The 18,981-nt window shown below is 40.4% G+C and overlaps 1 protein-coding gene across 1 annotated transcript; it reads left to right on the forward strand.

The window, feature by feature from the left end:
- Positions 1 to 397: 397 nt before the first annotated feature.
- GALM (galactose mutarotase) lies at positions 398 to 17,121 on the forward strand. Its single transcript, XM_063301943.1, has 7 exons — positions 398 to 949; positions 3,962 to 4,116; positions 6,546 to 6,752; positions 8,428 to 8,509; positions 13,849 to 13,990; positions 15,652 to 15,826; positions 16,978 to 17,121. Exons 1-7 carry the CDS (start codon positions 760 to 762, stop codon positions 17,053 to 17,055), a joined length of 1,029 nt encoding a protein of 342 aa, XP_063158013.1. The 5' UTR covers positions 398 to 759; the 3' UTR covers positions 17,056 to 17,121.
- Positions 17,122 to 18,981: the final 1,860 nt, after the last annotated feature.

Consider the following 18,981-nt stretch of genomic DNA (forward strand, 5'->3'; position numbering starts at 1 on the left):
GGAATTTAAAAAATTAAAACAGCCCTTTCACTCTCGATGAATGCAGCCCTAAACATAGAGAGACTATAATTAACTGTAAAAATTGTTTCATTTTGCAGTCTTCATAACTACACTACGTGATTTATATCCTTTCTCGTTCTAAACACGCATAATTATTTTATTCTACTTCCAAAATACCGCTTTTGCATCTGAATAGACCAGGCTTCAACGAGTCAATCCGAAGGAACTACGAGTTCCATCTTGCAATTCTTCAGCTTTTATCGCGACATTCTCTTGGGTTTCGCGCTCCCCAGTGCATAGTTGAATTCTTCCTATGCGAACGTGTGCGGTATACTACTCCGTTGCTCGAATTCTATATTTTGCATCGCAGACCTGTAGGAGAGGGGCGTGAACGTTTTGCTGGAACTGGGGACTGAGGAAACGTGCTGTTCGGATTGTCCTCTTCCTGTTTACTCTGAAGGAAGTCTCAGGGAGTGAGTGAGTTTGCGTTAAATAACCAAGCGTAGGTTGTGGAGTTTTGTAGAAACGTCCTTGGAAAATAGCTCCGCTGCGTTCAGGAAACTTGCTTGAGTTAATATGCATCAGATTCGGCTGCAAGTCTGACAAAGAGAGTTTTATTTTCCCTCCGCATCAGCTGATAGGCAGCTGATTGTGGCGGAATCCGTTTGCCCAAACTTTTCTTTTGGGCCTACGCGTCCGCCTCATTTCCCCTCCCCCGAGCTGGCTGCTGACCGACGTCTACTTAGAGAGGAAGACGCAATGATTGAAGTGAAGAGAGAAACCTTTGGTGAATGGCCCCTTGGCGGAGGGACCGTGGAAAAATTCCTCCTCAGATCCGACACAGTCAAAGTGGAAATCTTATCCTTAGGCTGCATAATCACCTCCTTGGAGACTAAAGACAGAGACGGAAAGTTTTCAGATATTGTTCTAGGCTTTGACCATTTGGAAGGTGGGTTTGATTGAGTTTATTACAAAGGGGAATTCTCATCTGTTTCCAATTACATCATTTAATGTGCTTTCTGGAGGTTCATATGCAGTAGATTGTGTAGCATTGTTGTTATTTATTTAGCAGCTCAAGGATGAAAAATGTTTAAGCTCTGTCTCTTAAACTTGACTCCGGATGTATTTTCTGGGGAATAGTTTTCCTCTAACCCAAGAGGAAGCCTGGCACAAATTTATGCAATTTCTTTAGAAGCAGTGAGACTTGACACCTGATCCTCCATGAGAAAGTCCCATCTCTCCGTAGGTGCATGGATAGAATTGCAGCTTTGGGGCCATTTAGGTACATATCGCAGTAGGTGCAAGCCAAGATGTTTTCATGATGGGGAGGGGACTTCATAAAATGGAGTTGCTTGTGCCTGAGTACTAGTTGTGAGTCAAAGTTCAAGTAGGAGTGAAACAAAACAGGGAATCCTGGTCTTTCCTTCATTCCCATTGCATTTAAGATCATTGAAGGTTTTTCATAGGTAGCTGCCTAATCGAGTTTTCTATTAACTTGTTTTCATTTATGGGAAGGAACCCAGCCCCCAAGCTACTCTTAGCTTACAGATGAGTGATTCAAGCACTAAAGTTCTTAGGTTTTGAAACATTTGATTTCAGATATTTAAGGAACATATTGCGGTGGTTTCTTTGTGCTCAGTTTGACAAGCATCTAGTAATTGTAATTGAGAATAGGATGCTTCCCCTTACCCAGCTACCTCTTCTCCATTAAGCTTCTCTTTTAAGCCACATTCAGATAACAGGCTAAGTCTTCAGAGAAGATTAGCAGGATTGTGCCACCGCTGGCTTTCTCCCTGCTATGCACTGCTCTTTAACCAGGCTTACCTGAGGCTGTGTATGCCATGTGAACTCAGAGCAGCTGCCATATGTGGTTTGAAGAAATTGAAATGTGAAGCCAAAGCCAGCCATTAGTTTTAAATTCTGGTTCCTGCAAGCTGGCAATGGCAGCTGCCCCGAGTTCACACAGTAGCAACAGGTAAACCTCCAAGTTTGGTTGAAGTCCCACCTACAACAGGTGGTAAGATGACAACATATATCATCCATTAACTTAGTAAAAAGGCATGAAATATAAGAGGAGAACCATCTACATTATAGTTGAGTTGTTGGATGAGTTCAACTCAAAAATTGGTACAGTCCAGCTCATTTAGCTGACTAGGCTATAGCAATTCTTTACAAGAGTGTGATAAAGGTAAAAATGCTGCCCTGATATCCTTAGCAGGTGGAATACTGTCTCACTTTGCATTCTGATTGCTTTTCTAAGCTTGGAGATTAGAGAATGAAACTGATTCAAAGGTCTCAGAAATATAACAGTCTTCTCCAAACCAATTATCTCCAGTGGTGGTGAGCTACAGTTCCCATTGACCCCATCCACAGTCAATGGCATCCTCGCCAAAGGCCTGGGGAAAGAGGCAGGCCTTCAGGGTTCTTTGAAACATCAGCAGGGTCGGGGCCATCCTGGTCTTGGGGTATCTCATTCCAGAGGGCAGACAGTGCTACAGGGAAGATGCATTTCAGGGGTCCCGATCAATGGCATTTTTTAATCAAAGGAACCCGGAGTGCACCAACCTGTTAGATCGAATTGGCTGGGCAGACATTATGGGAGATGGGGTAGTCCCTCAAGTAACCAGGCCCTATGCCAGCATCTTGAATCACACCTGGAAGCAAACGGGCAACTGGTGCAGCTCACAAAGCAAAGGTGTTATATGGGCATACCAAGGCTTGCCCATTACCACCCACGCTGCTGCATTCCAAACCCACACAGCCTCCAGGCACTGGGACAAAACCTCAACAGCTTCACTCAGCCTGGGGTCGAAAGTTATAATTGGGCATCAACAGCATATTAATGATTCTGAAGCCCAAACCAGCAAATGATCTCACCCAGCGGTTTTACATACCTGTTGAAAAGGAGAAGAGAGAATAGAACTGTGCAGCACCCCACAAAGAAGGAGCCCAGGGAACCGTCTCTCCCCCTCAGCCAACACCAGCTGGAACCAGCCCTGGAGAAAGAAAGAGAACCACCATTAAAAAGAACTTCAAAGCAAACTTGTGTAAATGAAAATTACAAGTGCTTTTTGTATAACGTACTGTATATTTTTGTCTTTTCATTTCTTTGACTCAAGATTGTATATAGGACTGCCATTTGTCAAAAACATACACTTCTATGCTTGCAGTATTTTTTTCACAGAGGTGTGGTAGATTAAGCTGGAAAAGAGTGACTGGCTCAAGTATGTGGATCTGAGCTCAACATCTCATTACCTTACCAAAGAGAATACAACTCAATAGGTATTAACTTCAGAGTAGAAGTTCTGGGCACACAGCTCTTTGCAGGTACGACATTGCCACTTCCATTGAAATGAGCATAGAAACCTTCATAAAAGGGCCCCTTCTTTCATAAAATATTCCTCAATTAGGATTTATTGGGTGACACATGTAGGGAAGAATGGTCTCAGTAGATTTTTAAATCTGGCTAGCTTTACACTAAATGTTGTTTATTCGTTTAGTCGCTTCCGACTCTTTGTGACTTCATGGACTTCGTGACTTCATAGCTGATCTGTGGGTCTTCCCTAATCTCTTTAGTCTGATCCTAAATTGTGCAAGAAGTAGTTCGTGATATGAACTACAGTTGGCTCCAGGTCTTGTTTTTACCGACTGTATAGATGTCCGCCACCTTTGGCTGCAAAGGATGTAGTCAATCTGATTTCGGTGTTGTCCATCTGGGGACGTCCATGTATAAAGCCGTCTCTTAGGTTGCTGGAAGAGAGTGTTTGTTATGCAGAGTGAGTTGTCTTGGCAAAATTCTATCAGCCTATGTCCTGCTTTGTTTTGTTCTCCCAGGCCATGCTTACCTGTAATTCCAGGTGTCATCTGACTGCCCACCTTAGCATTCCATTTAGTATTTACACTAAATACTAAAATATAAATGACATATTATCCTGCTGCTCTCTTTTCTTCTCTTTCTTAGGATATATCGGCAAGAACCCCTATTTTGGAGCTATCATTGGACGGGTTGCTAACAGAATTGCCAAAGGGAAATTTGTAGTGGAAGGACATGAGTACCAGCTGGCCATCAATAATGGACCCAACAGTTTGCATGGAGGAGTCAAAGGGTTTGACAAGGTAGATCTGCTAGTGATGTGCTTGTGATAAATTAGACAAAGATGGTACTATTTTATTTGTGTTTTTTTTCTTCATTGTGTGGAATTATAGTCAAGCTGGATATTACTTTATTAGCCACAAACTGTTGGTAACGGTGCCAAGTTTTCAGTGTATACTGGTACCATATGCCAGTGTATACAGGCAACTCTAGCAATACAAGTTTCAACAGATCCCTGTTAGATCAAAATGCAGGCAAAACTGACACATAGGCTAATCCCTTCTACATCTACATGAGGAAGTCTATGACGGCCAGCGGGCTAAAGACCTGAGCAAACACAATTCCCCTCCCCTTATGATTGAATAGTGGGGGAGGCTTTTGTTCTTAGAATCTGTCCAAGAGCAGCAGCTACAGTATCTGTGGGGAAGAGAAGGGAAAGAGAGAATTTAAGCCCACCTAAATTGTGGGGTGAAATCTTCCAGGACTCAGGAAGGAACCCAGGATACCCATTTACTCCTACTCTTTGTTTTCTATTCTTTAGCCACTTGCTTATCCAGAAGAGGACCTGCCCTTTTATTCCATAGCTGTTAAGCTTACTGAGAATTCTTTGATAATGGACTTTACCAAAGGCTTTTTGAAAATAAGTAGATGAGATGTCTACTGGCTTGCCCTTAGGCACATGTTAATAAACACCCTCAAAAAAACTCTAGTAGATTAGTTAGACAGGACCTTCCTTAGTGAAGCCATATTGGGTATCCTTGAGCAAGGCCTGTTTCTCCAAATGTTTGGTAATTTTATCTTTAATAGCAGTGTTCACTATTTTCCCCAGAACAGATGTTAAGATGACATGCCTGTAATTCCCTGGATCTCCCTTTTTGAAAATTGGAGTTATGTTGGCCACTTTCCAGTCCTCAACTGCAGAGTCCGAATGTATAGACAGGTTGCCTTTATTACTTAGGAGATCCACAGTCTCAGCTTTAAGCATCTTAATAACCCTTGTGTGGATGACACCAGGGCCAGGTGATTTGTTGGTGTTCAATTTGTCAATAAGGCCTACCACTACTTCTTTTGTCACCACGCTCAGTTCATCTAGTTCTCTTCCTGAGAACAGGAGCTCAAGTTCAGGGACCTGCCCTATTTTTTTTCCTGTGAAGACGAAAGCAAGGAATCCATTCAGTTTCTCTGCAATTTTCTTTTCTCCTCTTAGCACACCTTTGACTCCTCCTTCATCCAAAGGCCCAACAGCCTCCCTGGGCCTTCCTGCTTCTAATGTATTTGAATAATCTTTTATTATCTGTCTTAATGGTTTTGGCAATATGCTCCTCAAATTTTCTTTTTGCCTCCCTCACTGTCTCTTTGCATTTCTTTTGCCAGAAAGAAATTATATATTCCTTTATATTAAATTTATATTCCTTTTTGTTTTCTTCATTAGGTCTTCCACTTTCTAAATTATACTTCCTTAGGCCTCATAGCTTTCTTGACAGTGCTAGTCAACTATGCAGCCTCATTTTGGGGCCATTTTCCTAATTTTATGAATACATTGTCCCTTTCCTTTGGGTTTCCTTTTCACCAGCCTTCTCAGTTTTGAAGTCAAATATGACTGTATGGACTTGCAATGTAGGTTATTGCTTCTCTGAATGTTGAATTTTCACTATTCCCAATCAGTTCAACTACACATATTTCTCTCATCAAATCCTGAGTACTACTTAAGAGTAGGTCTAGCATTACCCCTTTCCTCGTTGGTTCCATGACCAACTCCTCTTGCGCATAGATATTTTTTTCTGTGTATTCTAATCACAGCATGCTTCATTTCTAATAATACAACTGAATTTGTTTTATTTTGTTTTCTTACTAAAAACAAACATTGCTAACATTTTATTACCTCTGATTCCCTAGTTAATTCCTGGTTGAATCAAATGTTTGTAATACTTAAAAAGTGGACCCCACTATCGTTTTATATTAAATACAACTGCTAATTAAAATGCATTAAATTATCTTTATCTTTTATAATTTATCACTTTTAAAGGATATGAATGACCCCATGTGGTAGTAGACTTCTGTGTGTTCTGTATTGCTTTAAAAGCTTACATTTGGAAAATAGACTTTTTCACCAACTGGATTTGTCCACTGGCTCAGAAACTTCCCACTGATGGGAGAAGACTTCATTTATTAAAGGCTATTCCATTGTCTGTGAAGCAGATAACAACTGAGCATAAATCTCAAGACCTATAGTTAGAATAAGTGATTCCTTTCAAGGTCTGCACACATATGTCTGTACAGATACAACAGCTTTTCCCAATGTGATGCCTTCAGTTGTGTTGGGACTACAATTCCTTGCTAGCTGGGAATTCTAAACGTTGGAGTCCCAACACATTTGGGCAGCATCTGAAGACTGGTCTAGTCAAAGTAGGTTTATTTATTTTTTAAGCACATCCCTGAAACTGTATTTTAGGCTATCTGGTCTCCTGAAGTCCTGCCCGATGGTGTCCGCTTTTTCAGAATAAGTCCAGATGATGAAGAGGGATACCCTGGTGAACTGAAAGTGTGGATATCCTATACACTCAAGGATGGGGACTTAACAATCAATTACAGAGCTCAAACTAGTAAGACTACACCAGTCAGTCTAACAAACCATGCTTACTTCAATCTTGGAGGTCAGGTAAGTGAGTTTCACAACCATTACTGATGTTGGCAAGAAATTTTGACAAAATAGATCCTTCATTTCTTTTAGCTGCTAAAGCCCTTGCCTGTATGTAGTTGTTTCTCATCTTGTCTGCTGCAATCTACTATAGTCCAAGTTTGTACATCTGTAACCAAGGAGTTGGAGCTTCTTTTGATCTTGAAGCCTGAGAATAGGTCCTTTGGGAAAAAACACTCCAAATAGAATCCAACTTTTGCATTTTGAAGCATTTGAATTTGGCTCTGAAGCAAATTGGAAAGCTTTACAGCTGTTCCCTCCATGATCTGGTTTTAGCCTTACCATTGAATTTTGCACCATTAGAAGCCCCTGAAATGATCAATAAATCAATTGAACTGAAATGTATAAATTGTTTTTAGGGGCAGCCCTTGCAATAGTTTTATGTATGTATTTATGGAATTACATAGCTGCCTAATTTGCAAAAATGCAACTCTGGACAGCTACAACAGTAAAAAAAAAATGCCATCCTTTCAACAAAAAAATAAAAAAATCAACAAAGACAACAAATGCACAGTTTGGGTGTATCAGCATACATTCCACCTCCCAAGATGGGCTCATCTAACATCCTGACCCAATACCTGAGAGAATAGTCTTCAAAGCTTTCTTGGACTAACGAATTCAGGACCAACTGAAGACTGTTTAAATAAGAAAATATGAGTCTTTCTTTGAATGTTAAGTGTCTTGGTTTCAATTTCTAAAGCAGCTGGTGTGGGCCCACTAGACATTCCACAGAACAGGTGGAATGGTAGAAAGATATTGTAGCATGCAGTGCTCTCCTATTCAAGAGGCCAAGCAACTTTTTAAACATCAAAGGAGATCTTTGAAAAATGGAGCCAGAAATTAGTTACTACAATATCAACACTGTTGGTAATGATGTCTGCCTCTATGGATAAACTATTTCCAAAAGATGTTAATGAAGGAATGACAGATGTGGAACAAATTTTATTTGACAAGACAGAGAAAGTACCAAAAGTGTAACTTCAAATGACAGGCCAAGATAATGATCTGGAAAAGATGCTTGACTGGATATACAAAAGAAACTGGCTGCAGTTTTAAAAATTAAAAGGGAAATAAAAATGATAAACCAAGAGAATGACCTGGAAAATGTTTTCTTATTGGATCTACAAAAGAGGCTTGTTAAAGCCTTGAAGTAATCTGTGTGATGGGATAAAGAAGAATTGAGGAGAAATCAAATCCTATGACAATATTTAATTGAATTAAAGATTAAGATGGTTAGAAGTAAAAGGAAGGAATATAAAGTTGGTTTACTTGATCAAGGTTAAAATAAGACATTTTTTGCAAATGTTTTATGGATTTGCTTATAGATAAGGGATGGGATATGGGATGAAGAGATATCTGTTTGTAACCTTATAGGTGTTGAAGAGTTACTAAATTTGTTTATACTTGTTGTGATGAAGGTTGGAAGTCACTTCTTTATATATTTCTTTTCTTTTTTTTTCTTTTTCTTTTTGTACTTTTTCTTCTTTTTTCTCTAAGTTCAGTTTGTATTAGTTTTTACTATTGTTATCAAACTTCTTAATAACAATTACATTAAAAAACTATGTTCAGAACAAAATCAACATGTTATTTTCTCACTGTATTTGGTATTACACAATTTTCCATTTCCATACTTCAGGGGTCATCCAATATCTATGACCATGAATTTACCATAGAGGCAGATTCTTACTTGCCAGTGGATGAAACTCTGATTCCAGCAGGTTGGTTAATTTGAGTACCTTTGAAGTTGGAGCTGTATTCTAGAGAGAAAAAAAACTCGGCTTGTTGTAGACCTAAGTTCCTGCTTTCAGATTTCAGTTTAGCAGGTTGCATATCCCAAGTTGGAATTATAGGAGAGTTGTCTGGATAATGACTAATGAATTTATTCTGACACTAGGTTTCAGAAATTAGAACACATAGTCTGAGCCTATGCTTTGTAATTTACATCCAGATGTGGATTTCTTTTTTACATTTTCTTTGTCATGGATCTACAGAACTAGGGATAAAGTCTTTGGTTCCTAGATGGCCAGATATCCAGCGGTTTTCCTTTTCAAAACAACATAAATTATTCTCTTCAACCCATCCAGTTTTATCTCAACTGGCCATTTCTACAGTATGGTGTTCAGAATGACCATGCTGGTTGTCTGTGTTTCCCCACATACACTACACCAGTGTTTCTCACTGGGAATTCTGGGAACTGAAGTCCACATATCTTAAAGTTGCTGAGGTTGAGAAACATTGCACTAGGGGAACCGTAACTCCTGTGAAGCCCAATGGGCAGGAATTATAGGAGCTGTAGTCTAACACAGGGTGGTGGTAGGTTGGGAATGCAATGCTAGAGTTTCAGTCCATTTATCAAAGTAAACCTGCAGACAACAGGTGCAACATTATTTTGGGAGAAGGCCAACATGGATAATATAGTTGAGACTTGCTCTTAGAATCATACTGAACATGGGAACCTGTCTTACGCCAGTACAGGTCATGGTCTATCTATTCCAGTGAATGTGATTGGCAGTGGATCTCTGGGAACTCAGACAAGCTCACCTATTTAAAATCCTTCAGTTGGAAATGATGGCATTACTGACTTTTGATATGTAAACCATGGCTTTGGAATATGCTGTTCTAAGGACCGATGCATAGGTGTTTATAGTACCTATTCTTTCCAGATTTCAAAAGAGGTAGCATGTGGACTTCCCATTCCTCTGACATGACCTTGTGTTGAGGGCTGGATCGATATTTTTATGAAATGAGCAAAGCTGAATTTTATTTACAATATGGAAGCTTGTGTGTGGCTTATTTTATTACAGTCTTTGCTCTTGCTTCATCTCGCTTCTCATCTCTTAGGTGGAAGCAAGCCCTCACTCGGCATCTGTTCTATCTTAAGTATGTTTAAGGAAAGTGGGCGATTTTATTGGCAAACAGATCTTAATCCTTCCCACTCAAATTCTGGTTAGTTTCCCAATTTTGTTTTAAAACAATCTGCCCCTCTTGATTTGTCCTGCTTGTATAAGCAGTGGGCATCAAATTTTTGCTTCACTGAACCGCCCAGTCTCTGGAGTCAAGCAAGCAATTCTTTCTCTTCTTTCTCCTCCTCCCACCCACAGTAACCGAAACTTGGTTAGAGTTACTGTGCAAAGCTCCTGCTTGCAAAATGCTATCACCCTGCTAATTTTCCAACATCACAGCTAGCAGAGGTTTTTTTGACAGAAATAGAAGGAATGTTTACCTTCTCTCATAACTGGCACTTGGTTTTCTTGCAACTAGTCTGACAAACTTCAGCAAAGGATTGTTACCTTGTTGTGGTGCTGGAGCTTGAGCACCTCAATGACGCCATGAGCTAAACCGTGAAGGGCCACCCAAGATGGGAAGGTCATGACAGAGAGGTCAGACTAAATGCGATCCCTGGGGAAGGTAATAGCAACCCACCCCAGTATTCTTGCCGTGAAAACTAAATGGATCAGTACAACCAGAGATATGTCGGTATACCATCAGAACATGAGACCCCCAGGTCAGAAGATGGTCAAAATGCTACTGGGGAGGAACAGAGGATGAGCTCAACTAGCCCCAGTCGTGATGACGCAGCTAGCTCAAAGCCGAAAGGACGGCTAGTGGCCGACGGTGCTGGTGGTGAATGGCATATCCGATGTTCTAAGGATCAACACACCATTGGAACCTGGAATGTAAGATCTATGAGTCAGGGCAAATTGGATGTGGTTCTTGGTGAGATGTCAAGATTAAAGATAGACATTCTGGGCGTCAGTGAACTGAAATGGACTGGAATGGGCCACTTCACATCAAATGACCACCAGATCTACTACTGTGGACAAGAGGACCACAGAAGAAATGGAGTAGCCTTCATAATGAATAGCAAAGTGGCGAAAGCAGTGCTTGGATACAATCCAAAAAGTGACAGAATGATCTCAATTCGAATTCAGGGCAAGCCATCTAACATCACAGTGATCCAAATATACGCCCCAACCACAGATGCTGAAGAAGCTGAAGTAGAGCAGTTCTATGAGGATCTGCAGCACCTACTGGACAACACGCCTAAAAGAGATGTTGTTTTCATCACAGAAGACTGGAATGCTAAGGTGGGCAGTCAAATGACACCTGGAATTACAGGTAAGCATGGCCTGGGAGAACAAAACGAAGCAGGACATAGGCTGATAGAATTTTGCCAAGACAACTCACTCTGCATAACAAACACTCTCTTCCAGCAACCTAAGAGACGGCTTTATACATGGACTTCACCAGATGGACAACACCGAAATCAGATTGACTACATCCTTTGCAGCCAAAGGTGGTGGACATCTGTACAGTCGGTAAAAACATGGCCTGGAGCTGACTGTAGTTCAGATCACGAACTACTTCTTGCACAATTTAGGATCAGACTAAAGAGATTAGGGAAGACCCACAGATCAGCTAGATATGAGCTCACTAATATTCCTAAGGAATATGCAGTGGAGGTGAAGAATAGATTTAAGGCACTGGACTTAGTAGATAGGGTCCCGGAAGAACTCTGGACAGAAGTTCGCAGCATTGTTCAGGAGGCGGCAACAAAATACATCCCAAAGAAAGAGAAAACCAAGAAGGCAAAATGGCTGTCTGCTGAGACACTAGAAGTAGCCCAAGAAAGAAGGAAAGCAAAAGGCAACAGTGATAGGGGGGGATATGCCCAATTAAATGCAAAATTCCAGAGGTTAGCCAGAAGAGATAAGGAATTATTTTTAAACAAGCAATGCGCGGAAGTGGAAGAAGACAATAGAATAGGAAGGACAAGAGACCTCTTCCAGAAAATTAGAAACATCGGAGGTAAATTTGTGGCAAAAATGGGTATGATCAAAAACAAAGATGGCAAGGACCTAACAGAAGAAGAAGAGATCAAGAAAAGGTGGCAAGAATATATAGAAGACCTGTATAGGAAGGATAACAATATCGGGGATAGCTTTGACGGTGTGGTCAGTGAGCTAGAGCCAGACATCCTGAAGAGTGAGGTTGAGTGGGCCTTAAGAAGCATTGCTAATAACAAGGCAGCAGGAGATGACGGCATCCCAGCTGAACTGTTCAAAATCTTGCAAGATGATGCTGTCAAGGTAATGCATACTATATGCCAGCAAATTTGGAAAACACAAGAATGGCCATCAGATTGGAAAAAATCAACTTATATCCCCATACCAAAAAAGGGGAACACTAAAGAATGTTCAAACTATCGAACAGTGGCACTCATTTTACATGCCAGTAAGGTAATGCTCAAGATCCTGCAAGGTAGACTTCAGCAGTTCATGGAGCGAGAATTGCCAGATGTACAAGCTGGGTTTAGAAAAGGCAGAGGAACTAGAGACCAAATTGCCAATATCCGCTGGATAATGGAAAAAGCCAGGCAGTTCAGAAAAACATCTATTTCTGTTTTATTGACTATTCTAAAGCCTTTGACTGTGTGGACCATAACAAATTGTGGCAAGTTCTTAGTGGTATGGGGATACCAAGTCATCTTGTCTGCCTCCTGAAGAATCTGTATAACGACCAAGTAGCAACAGTAAGAACAGACCACGGAACAACGGACTGGTTTAAGATTGGGAAAGGAGTACGGCAGGGCTGTATACTCTCATCCTACCTATTCAACTTGTATGCAGAACACATCATGCGACAAGCTGGTCTTGAGGAATCCAAGGCTGGAGTTAAAATCTCTGGAAGAAACATTAACAATCTCAGATATGCAGATGATACCACTTTGATGGCTGAAAGTGAAGAGGAACTGAGGAGCCTTATGATGAAGGTGAAAGAAGAAAGTGCAAAAGCTGGCTTGCAGCTAAACCTCAAAAAAACCAAGATTATGGCAACCAGCTTGATAACTGGCAAATAGAGGGAGAAAACGTAGAAGCAGTGAAAAACTTTGTATTTCTAGGTGCAAAGATTACTGCAGATGCTGACTGCAGTCAGGAAATCAGAAGACGCTTAATCCTTGGGAGAAGAGCAATGACAAATCTCGATAAAATAGTTAAGAGCAGAGACATCATGCTGACAACAAAGGCCCGCATAGTTAAAGCAATGGTGTTCCCCGTAGTAACATATGGCTGTGAGAGCTGGACCATAAGGAAGGCTGAGAGAAGGAAGATCGATGCTTTTGAACTGTGGTGTTGGAGGAAAATTCTGAGAGTGCCTTGGACTGCAAGAAGATCAAACCAGTCCATCCTCCAGGAAATAAAGCCAGACTGCTCACTTGAGGGAATGATATTAAAGGCAAAACTGAAATACTTTGGCCACATAATGAGAAGACAGGACACCCTGGAGAAGATGCTGATGCAAGGGAGAGTGGAGGGCAAAAGGAAGAGGGGCCAACCAAGGGCAAGGTGGATGGATGATATTCTAGAGGTGACGGACTCGTCCCTGGGGGGGCTGGGGGTGTTGACGACAGACAGGAAGCTCTGGCTTGGGCTGGTCCATGAAGTCACGAAGAGTCGGAAGCGACTAAATGAATAAACAACAAAGCCTGACAAATGCACACAGGTCCTGAAAATGTAGAAGGTTCTGTCTGCCAGCAATTTCTTATTTTCTCTGTGTCTGGAGTAGCAATGGGTGGCTATTATTACTTCAAGAATTGTAGCAGCTTGGGGTGGGTGGGACACTGTTTGTATTCAATTTTTTAAAACTGTATCGGTCAGCTAGAAGAAGAACTAATTGGCTCAAGGTGTTCCCTGCCTGTTTTCAGTGATCTGAGGCTGGCGGAAATAAAGAGGATTGAAGGTTGACTTCAAACTATTTTGGGAGGGATTTGGGGATTAGAGTTGGAATAAAAACTGTGTGATGTGGAAGTACCAATAGATGGCTGTAAATCTTTTCCTAAGTAGTGTTGTTTTTTAAAATCACAGTGCATATTAATGTACTTAGTACAGGGATTGTCTTAACAGTAACAACTGTGAAAAGATGACAGTCAGTGTATTCTTTTATGTTTCATGTCCTTTTGTGTTTTTATAATCATCATTATACACCTGAATACTTCAGGCTACGTCAATTCCTTTATGTCCCCACTCTTTTGATTTGTTTTCCTCTCCCCCATCAGGAAAGATCACGCCAGTGCAGGATACTGCATTTGACCTGCGAAAACCAAAAGAACTTGGAAGACACTTGCAGAAGTTTCAGTTGAATGGATTTGATCACAACTTTTGTTTGGCCCAGAGAAAAGAACCACATTTCTGTGCCAGGTGAACATTTGGTTTAATTTATTTATTCTCTATATGTAATGGTTTGAATGGTTCACTCTAACTTTGCTTTATGCTCTTCTCCTTTGATTGATTCAAAATTATTTTTCATAAAATGTACCATTATATGCCAATTTAAATATAGCACTTCATCAAAATTGGGGCCCTCTGCCTCCAAAAAAAAAAAAAAAGAGTGGGGGGGACAACAGCAGCACAGCAAAATAGCCAAGAGGATTAATTTTACTGCCTGTATGTAGAAAGCCAGCAGGGAGGATAGAAGGGAAGTTAGAAAAGTAGCAGAATTTTTTATCTGGTGGAGGACAATTTTGGAATAGAATCCATAACATTTTTTTTATATTTTAAGTCCCATGGAGGCTTATCAAAGATGTTCTTTGAGCTTCATTGGGATCTACATCTTTCCTTGTGGAAATTTGAAATTTATTAATGCCAGTATAAAGTGAAGGATACTTACAACTGCCTTTGGAAATCATAACCTTGGGTTTTCCACTTGTATTTATTTTACTAATTTTCATCTGCCTTTCACCCTTCATAAAAATATATCACCACAGAAAACAACAGTTAACAAGAAACATCAATAAAATCTCCAGCTGAGCAAACAACATCATAAATCCTACATTTGTTATAATCAACACTATGACCAAATGTGATAAAATGAGTGATCTGAACCAGGTATCAAGAGCTGAGTCTGACACTGTTCTGCTCAGGGAAAGGCATTCTTTTTTACCACCACAGTGATAGCTCTATCACTTTACCACGTGATTTACTTCTGTTGGTTAGGCAGAATGCTGTAAAATGTACTGTAACATGGCTAAGCAATAGGGTGGTGTGGTGCTTTGGATTTCAAGGGGAAAAGGTTCCTTGGAGGATGCTTGGGTATGCATGTGGACCCTGCCTGAATTCCTTAAACCAAAGGCAGCTTTTCCTGCGATTTATAACAGCCACCACCACATGAACCTCAGGAAAAGATGCTGCTGCTTTAAGAAGGTACCAAGAAGTGCTATGTGAGGCCTTTGTACTTTGAAGCACTTTTTTCCATTTCCATATAAAGCACAGCACGGTCCTACTGAGGGAATCAGCTTAATTCCCCTGTAGAATGTGGATTTTTTTTTAAATCAAGGATTAGAGGGTTGGAAACAGGTGTTGTGTGTTTATTCACATTTCTATTCTTTTGATTGCCAAGATTTGGAAGGTGTTAAAGCACCTACTTTTAAAGTGCTTCTGGATTTTGCTCATGTTTTCACAAGGATGTTTCTGTATGAAGAGATTCACATCCATTTTATAATGCTAACTTGGGCTTAGCTGTATTATTAAAATGTGCCTCTTGTTTCGGATGGAGATGCAGCTGACTTTTTAAAGACAATACTTAATTGATTTAATTCTTATTTTGTGGTCTCTTAGATTATGTGAAATGGTAATGTGTTGTGGCAGTAAAACTAAGGCTGCAATCTTATAACCACTTATCTGCAAATAAGGTCCACAGAACTCAGTAGTTGATTGCATGTTAAAGGGTCACTGAGTTGTTTTACTTTAAATTAGCATGTCTTTTAAAATAACATTTTATCAAGACAAAAACTGCTTTCACAAGTAGAAGTGCATGGAAAGGACCAAAACCATTTAACTTCCACCTGCTGTCTTTTTTTCAGAGCTTATCATCCTCCAAGTGGTCGAATGGTAGAAGTTTATACAACTGAGCCTGGTGTTCAATTTTATACTGGAAATTTCTTAGATGGGACTCTAAAGGGTAAAGGGGGCCAGGTCTATTTCAAGCATTCTGGTTTCTGCCTTGAAACACAGAACTGGCCAAATGCTGTGAATCAGGTACATCTTCTTACTCTTAAGATGCTAGAAGATACCACATAATACACATAATTGTCTTGGAGCCCAATTTATTGAAACCTTTGTCATTGGGTTATTATGGGTTGAGCTATAGATTAAATGGAGTATTGTTCTGTTTGGAACTGAAGAAAAATCTTATGTTGTCATATAATGTGATGGTGAAAGGTCCCCTGTGCAAGCACTGAGTAATGTCTGAACCTATGGGGGGACGCTGCTTTTGCAACGTTTTCTTGGCAGACTATAGCGGGGTGGTTTGCCATTGCCTTCCCAGTAGTCATAATAGAATTATATGCGGCTCCCCCACTTTAAATTGCATTCAAAAAATGATCCCTTTAGTTCAAATCTGAGTAACACAACCCAAAGGACGACCATGTGATTTCTCTGTATCTTATTAACTTAATGTTAACAAATTGGACCACCAAAAATGGTAAACCACAAATGGTAAATATCCCTATTAAATATGTGTCCAGAAAGTTAAGAGACCTTCGGTGCTGTAGAGAATAGCTGAGAATGCACGAGCACAGAACTTCCTAATTAGAATCTTATTTTAGCCATTCTTTCCATACAATTCATGTTTGTTATATAAAATACAAAAAAAAATGGTGTGTGAAAAAGGTTGCAAATGTTCCAATCATTTGAGAAGCATGTTCCATTCCAAACAAGAATTTCAAGATTGGAAAAACTTCTGAACTCTGATCAGGGTATTTTAAACTAAAAACATTTTTGCACATTGCTATAGAAAGGTATGTTCAATGATCAGATGGGCAAGTCCCCTAGACTGAGCAAGCTAAAAAAAAAAGTGGATACTGCAAAACACCCACTTCCAGTATTATCATTTCCAGAAATGTCTGTGGTCTCCAGATTTTTAAAAAGCATTAAAATGGCAAGTTGCTGCCACTCCTTGAACTCTAACTTACAGGAAATAAACAAAGGCAAACTGGAGATGGTAGGGGATATCTTGATTTGCCTGTGTAGACAAGTATTAGCTTATAGCAGCTACTCTGTGAGAGCACTCATAACCTAATCTCAATGTTCCAAATGGGACCGCTAATCTAAAATATTGGCTGAGTTTTTAAATATGAACAATTGTGTACAAGTATGGTTCTCCTTAAAGTGTTACTTTTTCTTTATAGCCTAGTTTCCCAGATGTCCTGCTGCATCCAGGAGATGAATACAATAGCACAACATGTTTCAGGTTCTCTGCATCTTAAAGGAAATCTTGTTACAAGTTAATTTTGCAAAAATCTTTTAACAGTGATTAAAGCAGATTCCAAGTACCTTGATTATAGCACGCATTTCATCAAAGAAAACCAGAAAAAAGGTGGTGTATTGTTAAGTCCCCTCTTTATAGTAGGAAAGTAGTGAAATACAAGTTCACTTGAAATTGGATATTATCATTGTCTCCACCCGCAGGGTACAGCTTTTGATAAAGTTTTTATGATTACACTAAATCTGCTCTAAATTAATCATGAACATGTTGTTGTTTATTCGTTTAGTCGCTTCTGACTCTTCGTGACTTCATGGACCAGCCCACGCCAGAGCTTCCTGTCGGTCGTCAACACCCCCAGCTCCCCCAGGGACAAGTCCATCACCTCTAGAATATCATCCATCCACCTTGCCCTTGGTCGGCCCCTCTTCCTTTTGCCTTCCACTCTCCCTAGCATCAACATCTTCTCCAGGCTGTCCTGTCTTCTCATTATGTGGCCAAAGTATTTCAGTTTTGCCTTTAATATCGTTCCCTCAAGTGAGCAGTCTGGCTTAATTTCCTGGAGGATGGACTGGTTTGATCTTCTTGCAGTCCAAGGCATTCTCAGAATTTTCCTCCAACACCACAGTTCAAAAGCATCAATCTTCCTTCTCTCAGCCTTCCTTATGGTCCAGCTCTCGCAGCCATATGTTACTACGGGGAACACCATTGCTTTAACTATGCGGGCCTTTGTTGTCAGTGTGATGTCTCTGCTCTTAACTATTTTATCGAGATTGGTCATTGCTCTTCTCCCAAGGATTAAGCGTCTTCTGATTTCCTGACTGCAGTCAGCATCTGCAGTAATCTTTGCACCTAGGAATATAAAGTTTTTCACTGCTTCTACATTTTCTCCCTCTATTTGCCAGTTATCAAGCTGGTTGCCATAATCTTGGTTTTTTTGAGGTTTAGCTGCAAGCCAGCTTTTGCACTTTCTTCTTTCACCTTCATCATAAGGCTCCTCAGTTCCTCTTCACTTTCAGCCATCAAAGTGGTATCATCTGCATATCTGAGATTGTTAATGTTTCTTCCAGAGATTTTAACTCCAGCCTTGGATTCCTCAAGCCCAGCATGTCGCATGATGTGTTCTGCATACAAGTTGAATAGGTAGGGTGAAATTATACAGCCCTGCCGTACTCCTTTCCCAATCTTAAACCAGTCCGTTGTTCCGTGGTCTGTTCTTACTGTCGCTACCTGGTCGTTATACAGATTCTTCAGGAGGCAGACAAGATGACTTGGTATCCCCATACCACTAAGAACTTGCCACAATTTGTTATGGTCCACACAGTCAAAGGCTTTAGAATAGTCAATAAAACAGAAATAGATGTTTTTCTGAACTGCCTGGCTTTTTCCATTATCCAGCGGATATTGGCAATTTGGTCTCTAGTTCCTCTGCCTTTTCTAAACCCAGCTTGTACATCTGGCAATTCTCGCTCCATGAACTGCTGAAGTCTACCTTGCAGGATCTTGAGCATTACCTTACTGGCATGTGAAATGAGTGCCACTGTTCGATAGTTTGAACATTCTTTAGTGTTCCCCTTTTTTGGTATGGGGATATAAGTTGATTTTTTCCAATCTGATGGCCATTCTTGTGTTTTCCAAATTTGCTGGCATATAGCATGCATTACCTTGACAGCATCATCTTGCAAGATGTTGAACAGTTCAGCTGGGATGCCGTCGTCTCCTGCTGCCTTGTTATTAGCAATGCTTCTTAAGGCCCATTCAACCTCACTCTTCAGGATGTCTGGCTCTAGCTCACTGACCACACCGTCAAAGCTATCCCCGATATTGTTATCCTTCCTCTACAGGTCTTCTGTATATTCTTGCCACCTTTTCTTGATCTCTTCTTCTTCTGTTAGGTCCTTGCCATCTTCGTTTTTGATCATACCCATTT

Source organism: Candoia aspera, chromosome 1 (genome assembly GCF_035149785.1).
Source record: "Candoia aspera isolate rCanAsp1 chromosome 1, rCanAsp1.hap2, whole genome shotgun sequence".
Lineage (NCBI taxonomy): Eukaryota > Metazoa > Chordata > Lepidosauria > Squamata > Boidae > Candoia > Candoia aspera.

Excerpts from the sequence above, each read along its gene's own strand:
- GALM (XM_063301943.1), top strand. The coding sequence starts at position 760 with ATGATTGAAGTGAAGAGAGAAACCTTTGGTGAATGGCCCCTTGGCGGA. Across the intron at positions 8,510-13,848 it reads TGAAACTCTGATTCCAGCAG|GAAAGATCACGCCAGTGCAG; the intron begins GTTGGTTAATTT and ends CTCCCCCATCAG. Across the intron at positions 13,991-15,651 it reads GAACCACATTTCTGTGCCAG|AGCTTATCATCCTCCAAGTG; the intron begins GTGAACATTTGG and ends TCTTTTTTTCAG.